At 42.3% G+C, this 16,376-nt stretch overlaps 1 protein-coding gene across 3 annotated transcripts in view; it reads left to right on the forward strand.

Annotated features, from left to right (window-relative positions):
- The window catches only part of sema5a (sema domain, seven thrombospondin repeats (type 1 and type 1-like), transmembrane domain (TM) and short cytoplasmic domain, (semaphorin) 5A), a 115,342-nt gene extending 101,256 nt beyond the window's left edge, over positions 1–14,086 (forward strand). The window contains exons 16-22 of one of the 3 annotated variants that reach the window (XR_003834222.1): positions 429–638; positions 3,321–3,491; positions 4,101–4,256; positions 6,738–6,782; positions 8,140–8,351; positions 11,327–11,549; positions 12,668–14,086. Coding sequence is in view for 1 of the 3 variants with exons in the window: in XM_029457956.1 (XP_029313816.1) it covers positions 429–638; positions 3,321–3,491; positions 4,101–4,256; positions 6,738–6,782; positions 8,140–8,351; positions 12,668–12,787 (914 nt within the window). In the remaining 2 variants the exon portion in view is untranslated. The remainder of the gene's footprint in view (positions 1–428; positions 639–3,320; positions 3,492–4,100; positions 4,257–6,737; positions 6,783–8,139; positions 8,352–11,326; positions 11,550–12,667) is intronic. The other 2 variants (XR_003834223.1, XM_029457956.1) reach the window with 2 other exon arrangements.
- Positions 14,087–16,376: the final 2,290 nt, after the last annotated feature.

Here is a 16,376-nt window from a genome sequence, read left to right on the forward strand (position 1 = left end):
GTGAAATAGTTCTGTCGGTGGACAGACCGGCCGATGCCACTTCCATGGCTAATAAAGATTCTACTGAATAAATGATTCTTTCATTGTGTTTCTATCTGCGTAAAACAGTTTCAGATGTGATATATTAACAGGCAGAACTTGACAGCGCCCATGGGCCTCTACACTGTACATGGTGTTCCACCAGATGACTTTTAATTAAATCTGTTGAATTGCTTTACAGCACAAAACATGCTCCGATCTTTGAGCACAAATCAAGTTGAAGCTTTAAGAGTATCTCTAAAAGCTTCAGAGGAGCTGCTATCAAGAGCTGCTGTTGACTCTCTGCATCCGCTTTCTGACACAAAACAGCAAATGTTGTCTTAAGGCGGAGAAAAGCAGGCGCGACATACAGGAGACGATGTTTTGACAATATGTTATGTTCCCAACAGGAGAGGTTCTTCGCCTCGGAAGGATCTCGGGCCACACGGTGAGCGGTGGCTGGTCGTCCTGGAGCTCCTGGTCCCAGTGCAGCAGAGACTGCAGCCGGGGAATCCGCAGCCGGAAGAGGACCTGCAGTAACCCAGAGCCCAAGTACGGAGGTCAAACCTGCCTCGGGCCATTACAGGAGTACCAGGAGTGTAACATCACACCTTGTCCAGGTAAGAAATGTGCAATTAGTTTTAGTTGTAAAGACATATTACACAATGGGCCTCATGCAGGAAGCGATATAAGAAAGAATTTATTTTTGCTAAGAACATTGTACGATAAAGGTCAAGAACACTCTTACCAAGTTTAGATTATAATACGTTTAAGAGTAATTATAATGATTTGTAGGCTAAATGAATACAGTTGCTCCACTGATCCCAGTTAAGAGCATTAAACTCTTGCAGGATGACAGCGGTACTGACACTGAAAATCCCATTCACTTTGTTTAAGTTTATTTAACAGCACCTCCTTTATACTGCTGCGGAAGTTCTTCTTCTTTCAGCCTTTCTGTGGTGGCATCTCTGCAGTTCTTGTGCATGTGCACACAGCACAACACCTGCCTCTCTACAGTGTTCAGGGGGCGTTGCCTTTGCTAGTAATAAACAATGATTAAGTGAGATTCATCACTCAGCACTGCTGGGTAACAGCAGATCTGGATGTTTAAGAATGTTTGGTGTATCTGGAGTCAAATTGTCTTGTTTTTTATATAAGAGAAAACGTAAGATTTGCACAATACATAGAGGACACACGGAGATAAGAGTCCAGTACATAGCCAGCCCCCTTATTAACTCACACGCAGATCAATTCACACCCCTCCACTCAACCTATGTTTTCCTTGATTAATGGATAAAGAACTACAGTGACTTCAGATCCTTAGGAACCACAAAAAGAGATCCGTTAGCAGATAAGAGGTGTGACAAAGACCCCAATTTACACCAGGAATCAGAGAGACAATCCCTGTGGCATCCACTGTGTAATTACACTGCTGGGTAATTATGCTGTCAGCTATAGAAGGCCTTATTCTGTTGTGAAAAGCCCTGAGACAATGCATTTTCAACACTCCTGTAGTGGAAGACTGAGAGAGGAAGCTTTCTAATTAAAAGAATACTCTGTCTGACAAGGGAAGTAAGCTGTCTAAATGGAAATCCAGCGCTTAGTTAAAGGCATAAAGCACACCTGGTATCCAGCACAGGCGCCAAGCAGACAAGCAGGAGTGTTGTCTCCGACGATTGTTAATCAAGCCCCCCGGAGTACGGCTTAGCCCTCTCACTAAAAGCTTCGATGTGCACGTCCTCCTCAGCATCCACTGTCTTCATAACTGCAAGCAAAAGCGTACACGGCCACCGATACTATTTTTACAGTTAATTCCGTCAGTGAAGTGCACGCCGTTCATCTCCAAACAGCTTGAGCGCAGCCACTAAGGTAAGCTGTTATCAGCAGCAAGTTCAGATGAAGTCTTTGCAGCTAAGAGCATCAGATTTGCTTTGTTCAGGAAGCCTGTATGTTTGCCGCTAATGTTCCCCTCGGGTAAAACGTTGAGTGAATGTGCTTTGATTTTCCTGCCCTGCTTCACTATGCTAATACATGTAGTACACCTATTCTGGGATGTTGACTGCAATAATACCATAGCTACAGTATGTTGATGAACAACTCCGCACTCCTGTCCCCCAAAGGAACAGACTTAACCCAGCCTGAGTAGTAATGAATACTAATGCGTACTCAATTAGCACCCTCTGAAAGTGAGATATTATTTCGAGGCAGGCAGACCGAGCTGGTAGACGAATAGTAATCCTCATATGGCTAATCCAGTGCTTTTTAAGTGTGCCGAGAAGCAGAGAGAAGGTGTTATGCCTACCATCCATCTGGTTTGGGAACAAATGAATCTGTGTTTTTCTTGCGTCTGCGCCCGAGATGAGGCGATCCGTCATCGCCGGCCATGAATCGACTTAAGTGTCGCTATGTGATAGAGAAATTACACCGAGATGACAAAAAGCGTCAGCAAACTCAATTACCTGCAATGTGCTGCCAGCCACCGTCAGGTGTTTAAAAACAATCCTCAACAAAGATCATGTCTCTTATCACATCACAATGAAGTTTCATCTGTGATTGGCAAAGAATATTTCCCTTCTGTTGGGATTCATGTTTGAAGGCCCCGTGTTATTCCTCTCTTTTAATTTCTCCTTCTCTCACTATTTTCATCTCTTTCTGTCTTCCCTGTGTGCCGATGCCGCCGTGCATGTTCACGTGTCGCACACGAAGAGAGGAACAACAACAACAACAACAACAGCGTGATGCTTAATTTATCTTTGTTAAGGAGGAGAGAGCGTTGAGTGAGAGAGGGGGTCAGGCGCTTGTTGTAACAGCTGGATGAAGGACACTTCCTTTCACTTCATAACACACACACACACACACACACACACACACACACACACACACACACACACACATCTACAAATTGCTTCATATTTCTGCGTCACGCATCGCTGTTTGAAATAGCTAGGAATGACTTCCAATCACTTGATGTTCAGAGGAAATTGTCTTTTCAAATGACCTGGAACCTAAATCCTAGAAAACAGGAAAGCACACATTCGAGGGAATATTCTCTTCGAAAACAAGAAACTCAGCGACTATTTCCTGCATTAATTACAGAGGAAATAAATGTTAATAAATAAATAAAATATTCTGTTTTTCATTAACGTAATGTGACATATTAATGTAGGAATATATATTATTTATGAATCTTTTAATATAGGAATCATTTGGTTTGTTGACCAAAATGTGACAATGTTTATATCAAAATGAGATAAAATACGAAGAATCTAAACAATATGATGTCTCTGATGTCTTCGGTTTAGTGGACGGCAGCTGGTCGTGCTGGTCTTCATGGTCCAAGTGCTCGGTGACGTGTGGAGGGGGACACTACATGAGGACGCGCACCTGCAGCAATCCTCCGCCTGCTTACGGAGGGGACATCTGCCTGGGCCTGCACACTGAAGAGGCATTGTGCAACACACAATCCTGTCCAGGTACAAACACACACACACACACACATACACACACACACACACAGTGATAAGCAGCTTAGGGCTCTGACTTTTCCACCAATCCATCACAGGTTCATTGCTTATTTTCTTTAGTTTCTCTCGACTCCTCAGAGGAGACTCATGCATGACGAAAATGCAGCTGAAGGCGCACACACACTTCATACACACACACTTCATACACACACATAGACAATATAAGTACATTTACTAAAGTACTGTGTGTAAGTGCAGTTTTGTGTACTTTTACTTATGTCAATGTTTTACTCCTTTATGCTTCTACTGCAGATATTGTACTTTTTACTGCACTACATTCATTTGACACTTTCTACATAAGAAAACATGATATACTTTATGATATGATGCAGTACTTTACTACTAATATAGCCAGTAGTTTCCAGTGTACATAAAATTGTCTTCACATTGTGATGATAATACGTCTGTATTGTATAAGCAACATTTTGAACACGGGTCTTTTTGCTATGGAGTATTTTCAGACTTTGGTGTTTCTACTTTAATTGACTGAGAGATCTGAGTTCTTCTTCCAGCACTGCTGGACCGGCTGTGAGATTTACATGTCATTGTGCTTTGCAGAGAGCTGGTCCAGCTGGTCCGACTGGTCCCACTGCGACTCCAACGGGGCCCAGATGCGAGTGCGTCACTGTGATGTCCTGTTTCCCACCGGAAACCAGTGCTCGGGAAACAACAGCGAGAACAGGCCATGCTCCCCCGACTCCAATTTTATACCAGGTAATCACACACACACACACACACACACACACACACACACACACACACACACACACACACACACACACACACAGCTGTCTATATGTGTTTCTGTAGGAATATCTTGGGCACTCATGCATGACTGAACGCACACATTCGCTCCGTACCGTCCACCACCACCATATGCCCACAGCGGCAATTCAGTTAATTTCCAAGAATCGTGTGATATTGAAATGCGTTAGTGTTCGCTCTGAGAGCCTCGTCTCAGCTCGGAGGTCAGGTTCAGCGACGGGGCAGCACGTTTGGGGATGGTTGGGATTAGAGTCTTGCTCAAGGACTCCCGAGTGCGGCGGGTGATTACACAGGGGCATGAACCCGGGTGCGACACTTAAGGGCGGTCCCCCTACTCATTTCAACAACCCTGCTGCTATATTAGTTTCATTATGAGTCAAGGAGTCGTGTCAGGTCGTGCAAAAAGCACTTACACCAGCAGTTTTTTCTTTGCTATTTTCTTTGTCTAAGTGATAACTCCCCCCTAAAATAAAGCCTTCCTCCTAATGAGAGTCATTGTTGTGCTTGAAGACAGTGTTCTGATGTTGGCTAACAATGCAAGTGCAACAAGATTTCTATAGAACTGGTAAGACAAGATAAGAGGAGAGCATCTTTATTGATTCCCCCCCCTTGCCTGCCCCCGTCACGTTTGCCATCCCTTTCAAACTGTCCCTTTTTACTCGAGACATTCGATCAGTAATAACTAGTTATGTCACTGAGATGAACCAGTTGTAGCAGCATTGCACAGACACAGAAGTAGAAACCCTTTTGTATCTATTTATTCATATTTATGTATCTTATTTTAGTGCTTATTGGAGCCCTGAGTATGTACGGTGTGTCACGATTAATACCTCGTCTCTCTTCTGCAAACCAAATGTACTTAAGGGTACAAATAAAGTAACCTGATCCTGAGATCCACATGTGTTCCTGATGAGGAAGATAAAACCCTGCTACAGACAGGAATCATCCTCTGCATGTAAAGTGCACCTTTTTGACCCGTGGCGCACATGAAAGCCGTCTTTTTGATGTAACTATTTGATCTCTTTTTTAAGGTATTATAATAAATCTGGCAAGGGAAAGGCTGAAATAAAAAAATTATTTATGGAGTCAGAAGAACAAAAAAAGACCCTTCCCCTCCCCTGTCAGCACTAATAAAAATCTGAATTGAAAAACTCTTTAAATGCTACGTCCTATGCCGTGTCTAGTTACAGTTGCTGAACTGCAATAAAGCTCGTTTCCCACCGGACAGAAACCCACGGCGGGAAACGTTACAATCTGCATTCATTGACAGATGACTCTGCAGCAGTCACAACGCTCGGGGACGTGCACTGAAGTGAAAATATAATAAATAAAATCAACACGGATTTGTGTTGATTTGTGCTCCTCAAAGCCACCAGGCTCCATTGACAGAAACACTCATTTTAACTCGCTGATCATCGTAAACACATTTGTTATTCTTGCCACCGTTCCAACAACCACCAACTCTGCTGTGAGAGTTTGAAAGAAAGACTGAAGAAGTAACCACGTAACATGTTTAGTGAGCCGGCTTTCCCGCGCAAACAAACCAAACAGGCAAAGTCATCTACTGACAATGCGTAAGGAGTCTATCACTTATTTTACTCAGGTGTTCCCAAGTTTAAAACACCTGCACACAGACGCTCATTGTGGTGGAAAAAGGCTTTAAGCCAATCACTGTCCAGGTGTAGCAAATCGTCAGCTGTTTAAATGAACTCTTTGTAAAAACACTGGAAGTCCTTCTAAAACATAAACACACACACACACACACTGTCAGTATTGATATCTGCTTAGACAGGCATCTCCCTATTGACAGCCAGTAATGCGAGACACCTTCCAGCATTGATCTGTGCCACACAGAGATCATTAAAACTCCTCCCATTAACAAAGGCTGCTTATGTTATTAACATTTGAGCCCTGTGAACACTCAGACTGATATAAAATGTTTGTATATATTTGTATATATTGTTTCTTTTATAGCTAGAGTCGTGGAGTTCTTCAACTTCAGGACTCGTTAATTATGAGATTAGAATAAACATTGGATTGAAACGTAAATTTGTAACCTTTCTGTACTAATTAGCAGGGATTTAATAGTCATGAAAATCCTTCACAGGTATTTATAAAATTACCCATTTGCCTTTATACCTTATCATCCATCCCCTTTAATGGGAAAGGTAGTCCATTAAGGTTCATTAGATACGTCTTGTACTTCATTTCCTTTAATGAGAGCCGATACTTTTCATAAACCACTCCAGGTGCCACAGCCGTGATTAGCTCGTGGAGTTTTTACGATAATCTGTTCCATATTGGGTGCAGCTTTCATCTCCACGCTCACCGTCAAGGGTACAATTTGTCACGCTAACAGGGCTGCACTTGTACATATATGGTTTTTGGCCCTAATTCTGCTGCCTTTTGCTGTTTTTTCTCCTTCATCAGAAGTCTCGATTGCACGCTCCAGTCAGGAGGAGAGGCGCTGTGGAGGTAATTTATATGTGTGTGTGTGTGTGTGTGTAAGGGGAGAGGGGAGGATAACACCTGGTGTTTCACACATACTGTACTGTATCCTTGGCTATAAGAACTTTCCAATCCTGCTTAATGTGCATAAATCCAGCTGTAAACACACAAGATACATAAAAAAAAATGTTGATCTCATCATATTCAGCAAGTCAAAGATGCACGGGAAGAAATTTGTCAAGTTCATTTCCACCCAAAAAGAAAAAGGTCATCTTAAGAGCAGCACATGAGACAACATCTGATGCGACTGTTAGGCCCGTCACGATAAATACTTCTGTTGGATATATTGTCCCAGAAATAATTGCGATAAACGACATTATTGTCATTTTAAGATCCTTTTATGCCACTGATACAATGATGATATAACAGCATAATAACGCAAGTAAACCCTTTCAAAGAGCAATTACCTTTTCTCAAAACTATCTGTTGAACAAATCTTAAAATATCCCCAATAAATAAAACATAAATAACATAAAACTTGACTGTTTTCTTAATGGTAAGAAATCTGCAAAGTGACGTTAGCTGTAAATGAGATACAACAGTAACAACAGCACTCGTCTCTCGTTCGTCTTAAACCCAAAACGTTCCCAAATGTCTCTTGTTTCACTGCCAAGCTGCAACAATCCAGATATGAAAACGCTCTGAGTTGATAAAAAAGGCAGAAAGACTCATCTAAGTCGCCTTAAATAGGCACAGCGTGCATACAGCAGTAAGCTACAAGAGGAGAAGTGAGGCTTTGGGGACGTTGTGTGCCCTGCGTCGTGCCTCTGCAGGCTACAGGCTGCTGTTACCATCATTACTTAGCTTGTTGGAGGATGAGAGAGGAGCTGTGTGTGCAGACAGCGCTCAGGGCAGGAAAACAAATGTTTGTTCTCCTATAGCTTTTTGGAACATAAATAAAAGGCAGTTGGGGAAAGAGCTCTGACCTGTATTTCATAAACTTATATTTTAGTGGATTTAAATCTCTCTATCTTTGATGTATGATGTTCAGAAGAGAACAAAGCAGCATAGCTGTTATTGCTTGTGTTGCTAATTGCTTATTATACAGTAGAAGTGTTACAATTAAAATGTTGTTCATACAGTAAATAAGCATTGAAAAAGAGTTTGGATTTATATTTGACAGCTGAGGACAAGTTCTTACTGTAAATACATCTGATGTGTTCAATACGTTTCATGTGTATGCCAGATATAAACAGGACTGCAAGAACAGAAAAGCACTCGCGGAACACTTTGTAATCACCAGATGTTTTGCAGCTTCAATTATCACTTTAACTTGTGTGAATTGACGGAGAATCCCCCCACACACCCCCCCCTTCTCTTCCAGACTTCAACCTCTTCCACATGATCGCTGTGGGGCTCAGCAGCTCCATCCTCGGCTGTCTGGTGACTCTGCTGGTTTACTCGTACTGCCAGCGTTATCAGCAGCAGGCTCACGACGCCACCGTCATCCACCCCATTTCAGCCGCGCCGCTCAACACCAGCATCACCAACCACATCAACAAACTGGACAAGTACGACTCGGTGGAAGCCATCAAGGTTTGTGGGCACGGCGGGGACACGACGTGTAGGGGCGAGGCCGCAGTTTGCAACATTTCCTTACTGTTTGACTTAATCAATTGATGTCACACACACACACACACACACACACACACACACACACACACACACTCCCAGTCAGTGAGCCTCTTCCTCCAGTGTCAGTTGTGATTAAATACACTTCTTACTGCATGACTCTCACTGTCACACCACCTCCTGTCGTGCACTGACGCTCTCCAGTCGTGTGACAGATAACCAGTTGTGCGTACATCTTCTCTCCGTGTGCTCCTCCGCTGTGTGTCTCAGTGTGTGACTTTGTTCTGTGTCAGTGGTCATACACTGCTTTCTCATAAACATACTAATACAATTACTTATCGGTGCGTGGGTAGGTAATCAGTGAAGACGCTCTAGCATCTGCACATTTCCTTGTTTAGACAGGTTCTTTGTGTCAGGGTTGCATCCTTAATTGCAGACACTCGGATGCAGCTGAGCCAGCGACAGAGATCCAGCTTCTCTCCTGGTACAAACAGCCTCTTATCCACTGATGCATCAGCCTTTAGTGCCAGACTGAGCTGGTGATTAGTGCATGTCCACAGCCACTCCACACACAGCTGGCCTTTTCCCAGTGCTCTGTATTGAAGAGCAATCCAGTCACTTTAACTCCCGGTGCCTGTTTTACCCTAAAGTAAGCTTCACGAGGAACGAATCTGGCTGCATGATTTTATACCAATAAAAATAATTTGCCTTGAAATGTTCTTACAAATTACATTTGTGAGAAAATCGCTGAAAGACTGAGACACATATTGGTCTTCCTGCTGATAAGCAGCTATTGGTACAGGGCCATTAATAATGATAATGGTGGCAGATTTACTTTTTAAAACTGGTCTTTGATTTCAAACTGATATGGACAAAAGTGTAAAGAAAAAACTTCTATTTTCTAGCTAACTGACATATTGTGTCCTTCGTTCTCTTGCTCTATAAAACCTTTTGAAAAGTTAACTTAACCATTGCATTGTGCTAGAAAGGTGCAAACACACTTGGAAGGTCAATGTGTGTTAACAGACTGTTTCGCAGCTCAGCGTTTACAGCGGGTTTTAGAACAAGTCCTAAAGATACACTTGTATACATGATATTGTTCTGATGGAATAGTATGTTTTTCTCTTGCTGTGTGGAGGTAGTTAGTATTATAAGTATTACCTGGTAATGTGTTAAAACTAGGGCTGTCAAGCGATTAACATTTTTTATCTAATTAATGACAAGCTTTGTGATTAATTAATCTAAATTAATTGCATATATCAATATTTGCTGTGAGAAGCATTTCAAAAATATTCAAATAGTTTGGAAGATGAGTGAATCAATGAGTAGCATTATAAACTGTCAACATGTCTTTTATTTCAATACTCTTTCTCCAATATCTTGTTTGCCACAATTATCTTAGACAACACAGACCAACAGTTTGACATAAAGTGCAAAATCTGGCATAACATCTTTCATTGCACAATAAACAATATGTTTAAAAGTTGTATAATTTGACGCCATGTGTAAAGCCTCCGTTAGCCCCCTGTCCTCTACCACCTGCAGTGCATTGCAATACATTTGTGATGGAGTTGTTAATGTGTCTCAGGTAGACCGACTCATTCTGCGTCTGAACGCCTGATCGAGAGATGACGAGACAGGTCGCTCACTTTAGCATCAAACTTTCCATTCACTGGGCCAAGTAACGGTTTCTCATCCGCTTCATCGCGTCATGACGTCAAGGGTCAAGGGTCAAGGGTCAAGGGGCATCTAAGAGCTCGATTAATCTGCGTTAATTCTTTTGGTGCGTTATTTCGAAATTAAAGCGCTAATTTGACAGCCCAAATTAAAACATAACCTTGTCTTGCTGCTTTGCTCACTTTAATCACTTTTATTATGACAAGAGAAAAAGTTTCATGACATTGTGTTGTCGTGTAAACAAGAACATCGGACCCGGAGAACATTGGGACGACCCCAAAGTAAGCCGATACCTGAACATGCTAACACTCGCAGCTACATTAACGCAGACGAACACATCGCTTGCTCGCTTGTTGTGGAGGACAGGCTCACTTCTCTACAGCCCCGTTGGTACCACTTCAAAATGTAGAGAAAGTCAAAGCTTGTCTAAGGCGTTCAGGGGTTTAGACGGTCGATTGGTAATTTTGACACTGTAAACTCTTGGTGTTATTATTTGATTTTACTGCAATGCTGATGGATCAGGAATATTTAAGGCAGGTCTTCTTTTTATTTGTGTCAGGGGAAGTCACATATATTATACACTTAAGTGAATACCTGGATCTCTGTTTGCAAAAACTCCTCCTCAGATATAAAAGTGTTACGTAAAACTGCCACAGAGTGAGAACGGATCCTTTGGCTCGGAGCAAACGTCCCTGAATGTAATTCCATTGCAGTCAGAATAAAGATGCGAGCAGCGTTCATCTGTCATGCAATTAGAGTCAGGAGCATAAAGCGTAATTCAGTTAGTCCTATTGCAGATAGAGGCGGATATTAATATAGACAGACCATGTGAAAATACAAAAGGAGGGGTATGACAGATGAACATGAAAGCACATTCTGCCTCCAACCTTCACTCACTGAGCCTAAACCGTTTGGATGTTGAAGTGCATTTCCAACCATTAGGTGTGTAAAACCGTAATATGCGTCTTCTGAGAGTTTATAGTGAGGAATGATGAACACCTGATGCCACATTTGAGAGTTTTTGGCTCAAATCCTGATGTTGATGAGTCCTTATTACTGTGCAATTTGTATCTCAGATACCCTTCATACTGGTTTCTTGGCCAACTGGAGTATTTCCAGCAGTCTAGTTTATGATTACACTCCAATGCCGCCATGTAGCTGCAGTTTTAATTACAGTTTATCATATTTCAGGCTTCCTGTAAAGCAGAATATGGCCTCAGGGTTTCTCTGAGGATGACTCTTGCCCCCTCTCCTCCCTGCAGCCAGATGTGTCGGTACTCTTGCCCTTGGACGACCCCGCCATGCACCAGCCTCTCTCTGCTAACATGGGGGTGTCCATGCGTGGCCTGGAGATTTTCTACTAACCTCTACAACATCTCGCCTCTTGACCCCCCCCAACAACTCTTTGACCCCAACCACTACTACTTCCTCTTCCCCACCGTGCCCCGCCCTACCACTTCCTGTGGCACTTCCTGTGTGTGGCAGGTTGGAGTACAGACTCTAGTTTCTCTTTCTCAGCTCAGACCCCTTCATCTTTCCATCAGCCCCCCCCCCCTCCCTCCCTTCTCCCTCCCAGCTTGTGAGAAGGCAGTGTATCCCTCCCTTATTTTTATTTCAAAAAGTGCCTCCATTTGCATGTTTTTCATGTGTGTCCTTGTTTTGTCCTCTATTTTTTTTACTTGATGGTTTGATTTGATGGATTGAGAGAGAAAATCCATCGTGATGCAGTTTTATTTTGCTCCTCTGTTACCTCTCTATCACTAATGCCACTTCCTAGCTTACGCACATTTGCTTTACCGCACCAGAAACTGGAATGTAATCATTCTTCTGCCAATTAAGAGGTTTAAGGCGAGAAGACAAAGTAGATGATGCTAACAAGCGTCGTAGCACAGCTGTTTAAAAGCAGCCACCTGCAGAGACACATAACCGTCTGCGGGAGTGTAGATTGCATTCCCTTTGGGTGCAAATCACATTATGGCAAAGAAGCAAAATATATGAGTTTTTTGTCCAGCAGACTCGCTTCCTATCAGTGTCAGTCAGAAACATCCATCAACGGCAAATGCAGCATCATCAAGTGTTCAATTACACTGCCCCGAGGGGCTCCCCGCACACACTCTACTACAGACTGCATATGAACACATCCATTTGCCAAATTGCTGATGTTGTATTGAGCACCACATCAGAAGCTCATTCGATGTTTACTATGTCACACAGGGACAGAGAAGATGCCCCCATGGCTCTTCCTTATTGTCTAACAGGAAAGAAACTCTCTTGATCGATTTTTATTTCCTTAAATTGTCCCAGAGGACCAACAATTGGAGGGCCATGAAAACTGCTGACGCTGAGTATTAGAGATGACAGAGTTGGACATACGGACGGGCATCAAAGTAGTTTAGCCTTGTGGTGGCTTATCATTTTCCAGCCTGTTTGCAAATGCTTTGAGTTTCATTCACTGAGCGGCCTCCCATTGATTTCTGTTGCTCCTTCTCTTTCTTTGGGGTTCGATGGATTTGCTTTTACTTTACCATTTAGGCTGAATAATTACTTGATCTATGTGTCGCTTAAATCCAGACTGACTCCTCTCTTCTTCTCTTCATCCACAGGCCTTTAACAAAAACAATCTGATTCTGGAGGAAAGAAATAAGTACTTCAACCCACAGCTTGCCGGGAAGACCTATACCAACGCATACTTTACTGACCTCAACACCTACGACGACTATTAAGCCCCAACTCAGCCGTTCAGACTCCATACCATCGCGGGGACACCAACACTTTCATCCATGTTGACTGTATCTTTTTCTTTGTGCTTTGTATTGAGATGTGTGACACCTTGCGTGGGATAGTCCCACGTTTGACTCTATGGCAGCTGTAATGAAAACACACACACAGTGTTGCCAACAGAGGGAGAAGCCCACTTTCTCTCAGGTGCCTTGGGGTACACTTGGAAAGCTCCATTTTTTTGGGGGGACAAATCTTGCCTTGACTCTCATTGAGGAAAACGGACAACTGGATTTTCCCAATGTGGACAAAAAACAGGGAAAAATAAGAGCTGAACTCAAAGAGACTGTGGGAAGTGTGATCCCCTTTTAACTTCCCTGTGACACCTCTAAAACAGACCTGTATTTGTAATGATGGGAAATAACCACAAAACTGCTTTGCATGACTTCATCTGACGTGTTTTCTCTGTTTCGTTTTTTGCATGGTTGATCGCATTCCAGGTTTTGGGGACTTGCAAGCGGCGTTGTGTGTTTTTTTGCTTTTTTTTGTTGGTCTGTAGGTTCAGGACGTGGTTTTGGAAGTCATAAAAACAAAGACTGTGGTGATGTCTGATGGCTTTTAACATGTACTGCTGCAGTAATCCACCTCAGTCCTAAAATCAGGATGTAGATATTTAAAGTTTGTGGTCAAGTTTGTCCATTTTCTTTCTGCTACAGGCTCGAGCGGCTCGCAGTGATTGAACTTTCAGTGTAACATTTATTTTGCCTTCTCTCTCTCTTTTTGTTTTGCTTTAAAGATGCATATGTTTTGTACAGGATGTTAAGTTTGAAGCCGATGTCTGTAGTTTTTCTAAATACATTTATTCAGTGTCTCAAGTGTTTAAAGAATAAAACATTTCCTTTTGAAAAGAAAAAAAGTTTATGTGCATTCTGACAAGAAATCAGGAGTATTCATATCTGCCTGCATCAAGTTCACCGTACTTTTTTATATTTTTTGTAAAAAAAAAAAATAATGTTTTTGAATTTTGATAGTGTTCGCTATTTCTTTGGCTTCTGAGTTAAATATGTGATTTGTGAGAGCAGGATGTTCATGGCATTTACTGTACAGATGGAGCGTAGCAAATCCTCTCCTGAACCCCACCTGGAGTGCTGCCCATATACTATAAGATGAAATCATGTTCAGATATTTCTGTTCAGTGTATAACCAAATATTAGGTTATTCAATGGTTCAGTTGCAACTAACTCTTTTTACATGTTTGCTTGTGTTACTGTGCATAAATTAAAGACTGCTTCGTACACAACAGACTTGTCAGAGTGTGAGTTATGCATTTTTCTAATATCTCATTTGTGAAGCTTTGATCTCGTAAAGTTTCTCTGCAGCTCTTATGAATGACGTGAAGACGACTTCAACTAGAGAGAAAGCTCAGTTACTATTGTGAGGAGCTTCTGTCTGTGGTTTGCTCTGACTGTTTTGGAGAATTTGATGTTCCTGTAAAACCACAACTCTGTGAGCGTGCACCAGCACAACAATCACTCAAAAGCAGAGTAGAGAACCGCCCGATTCTTAAAGGAGTCTTCAGCGCGGCCCTGCAGTGACAAATGGCAGCACTGGAAAGATACCTGAAGGATACAAATCGCGCAAGGCAGCAGGGTAAAGGTGGAGGGTGCGCTGCCTGAAGTCCAAACTCGAATCTGTATGATGACGTGCAACACTAAACACCTTGCTGTTCTCCGTCAACCTTCAAACTGATGTCCCATCTGTGTGCTGAGGGTAATGGAGGGGGTGTTATTATTAATCACCTGCTGTTTGGGAGGTGGGAGGTGAGAGGAGGGGGCTGCTTATCCAGCCCGATGTATGGCCCGGCGCTGTCGGGCTCCAGAGGATCAATCTCTCTACCTTGAGTTCATTCTTACCAGCTGAGGAAGCAAAGCAGACACAGTATATATATGTATCTGGAGCTGGAGGACCATATTGGTGGGAATCACAATACTGCGATTTTAAACATTTTGCACGTATATTATGAGATATTACGATGTTTTACCTTTGTCAACAGCAAGTCGTGCAGTTTGTCAACATTGTTTTATCCAATAAGATCAACCTTTCGGCATATTTTTGATTTCTTTCTCCGATGTATTTGTATATTTTAACATGGGGGTTGACTTGCTTTTGGAGCCAGCCTCAAGTGGCCATTCGAGGAACTGGAACGAGATCTGTCCACTTGACGCTTCATCTGCTCAATTCACATTCTACATTTCCTCTTGGATGCGTGTTTACGATCTTGATACGTTTTCATAGAGGTTGACGCCCAGAAACGCCACAAACACAGAAAAAAGAAAAGAGAAAATACAGTCAGAGGGCAGCGTGTCTGCAGATACAGACACCGCACATACTACAGTGAGGATTGAGGGGGATTATTTTTGTACGAGTCTATTCATTGTTTTTTTAGGGGAGCGTGTTATGAGCAGCTGCACTAATGTGCATTTCTCTCTCAATATTGGTTCTCCTCAAAACATTGACCTCACCAAACCTTGATTGATGAATTATCCTCGGTTGCACGCATAATGTATATTTCCTGCACACACACACACACACACACACACACACACACACACACACACACACATAAACACATACACAAGTACAGTCAGTCCTGAAGCTTCATTCAGCACTTTGCCAGCAACATGAGCTATGTGACATTCCACTTTGACAGCAGGGCTGAGGACAATAAATTACTTTCCCAAAGTGGCATTTAGGGACTTCTAAAGGTCACAGCTAAAGGTCACAAGAGCGGGGCTTGTGCCTGTCAGAGAAACTGGTTGTGTGAGTGTTTGTGCGTGTATAAAGAAGTCAAGGTGTCATGAGATGTGACTCGCAGTATGAGATGGACATCATTTACATATTGTTTATGTATGTAGAGGTTTTGAAATTGAAATTGAAATGGCAACAGCAATGTTGGGAGGAGAACCACTTTGGTCCAATTTAGTTAAGATATTCGTGTTCCCGAGAGGATAAATCTGGTCATCCCTTGTGATTAATTCATTTAAATTAAACGCATATATCAATATTTGCTGTGAGAAGCTTTTAGAAGATGAGTGAATGAGTAGCATTATAAACTGGTCAACATGTCTTTTATTTCAATACTATTTCCCCAATATCTTGTTTGCCACAATTATCTTAGACAGCACAGACCATCAGTTTGACATAAAGTGCAATTTAAAATCTGGCATAACATCTTTCATTGCACAATAAACAATATCTTAAAAGTTGTGTCATTTGACGCCATGTGTAAAGCCTCCGTTAGCCCCCTGTCCTCTACCACCTGCAGTCCATTGCAATACATTTCTGATGGAGTTGTTAATGTGTCTCAGGTAGACCGACTCATTCTGTGTCTGAATGCCTGATAAAAACATTCATGGTTCCCAGATGATCCTACTGACTTTGGCAATCTTAACTTTTTATCTTTACTTTGCTTTATGCAAAACTAATATCATTCTCCTCGTGCTTTCTGTATAAAATTGCAAATGTTAGCATGCTGACGTTAGCATTTAGCTCAGTACAGCCTCAGTACTATCGGCCCGATTGTGAGGAAACTTG

The sequence above is a fragment of the Cottoperca gobio genome, chromosome 20 (genome assembly GCF_900634415.1).
Source record: "Cottoperca gobio chromosome 20, fCotGob3.1, whole genome shotgun sequence".
In the NCBI taxonomy this organism is placed as follows: domain Eukaryota; kingdom Metazoa; phylum Chordata; class Actinopteri; order Perciformes; family Bovichtidae; genus Cottoperca; species Cottoperca gobio.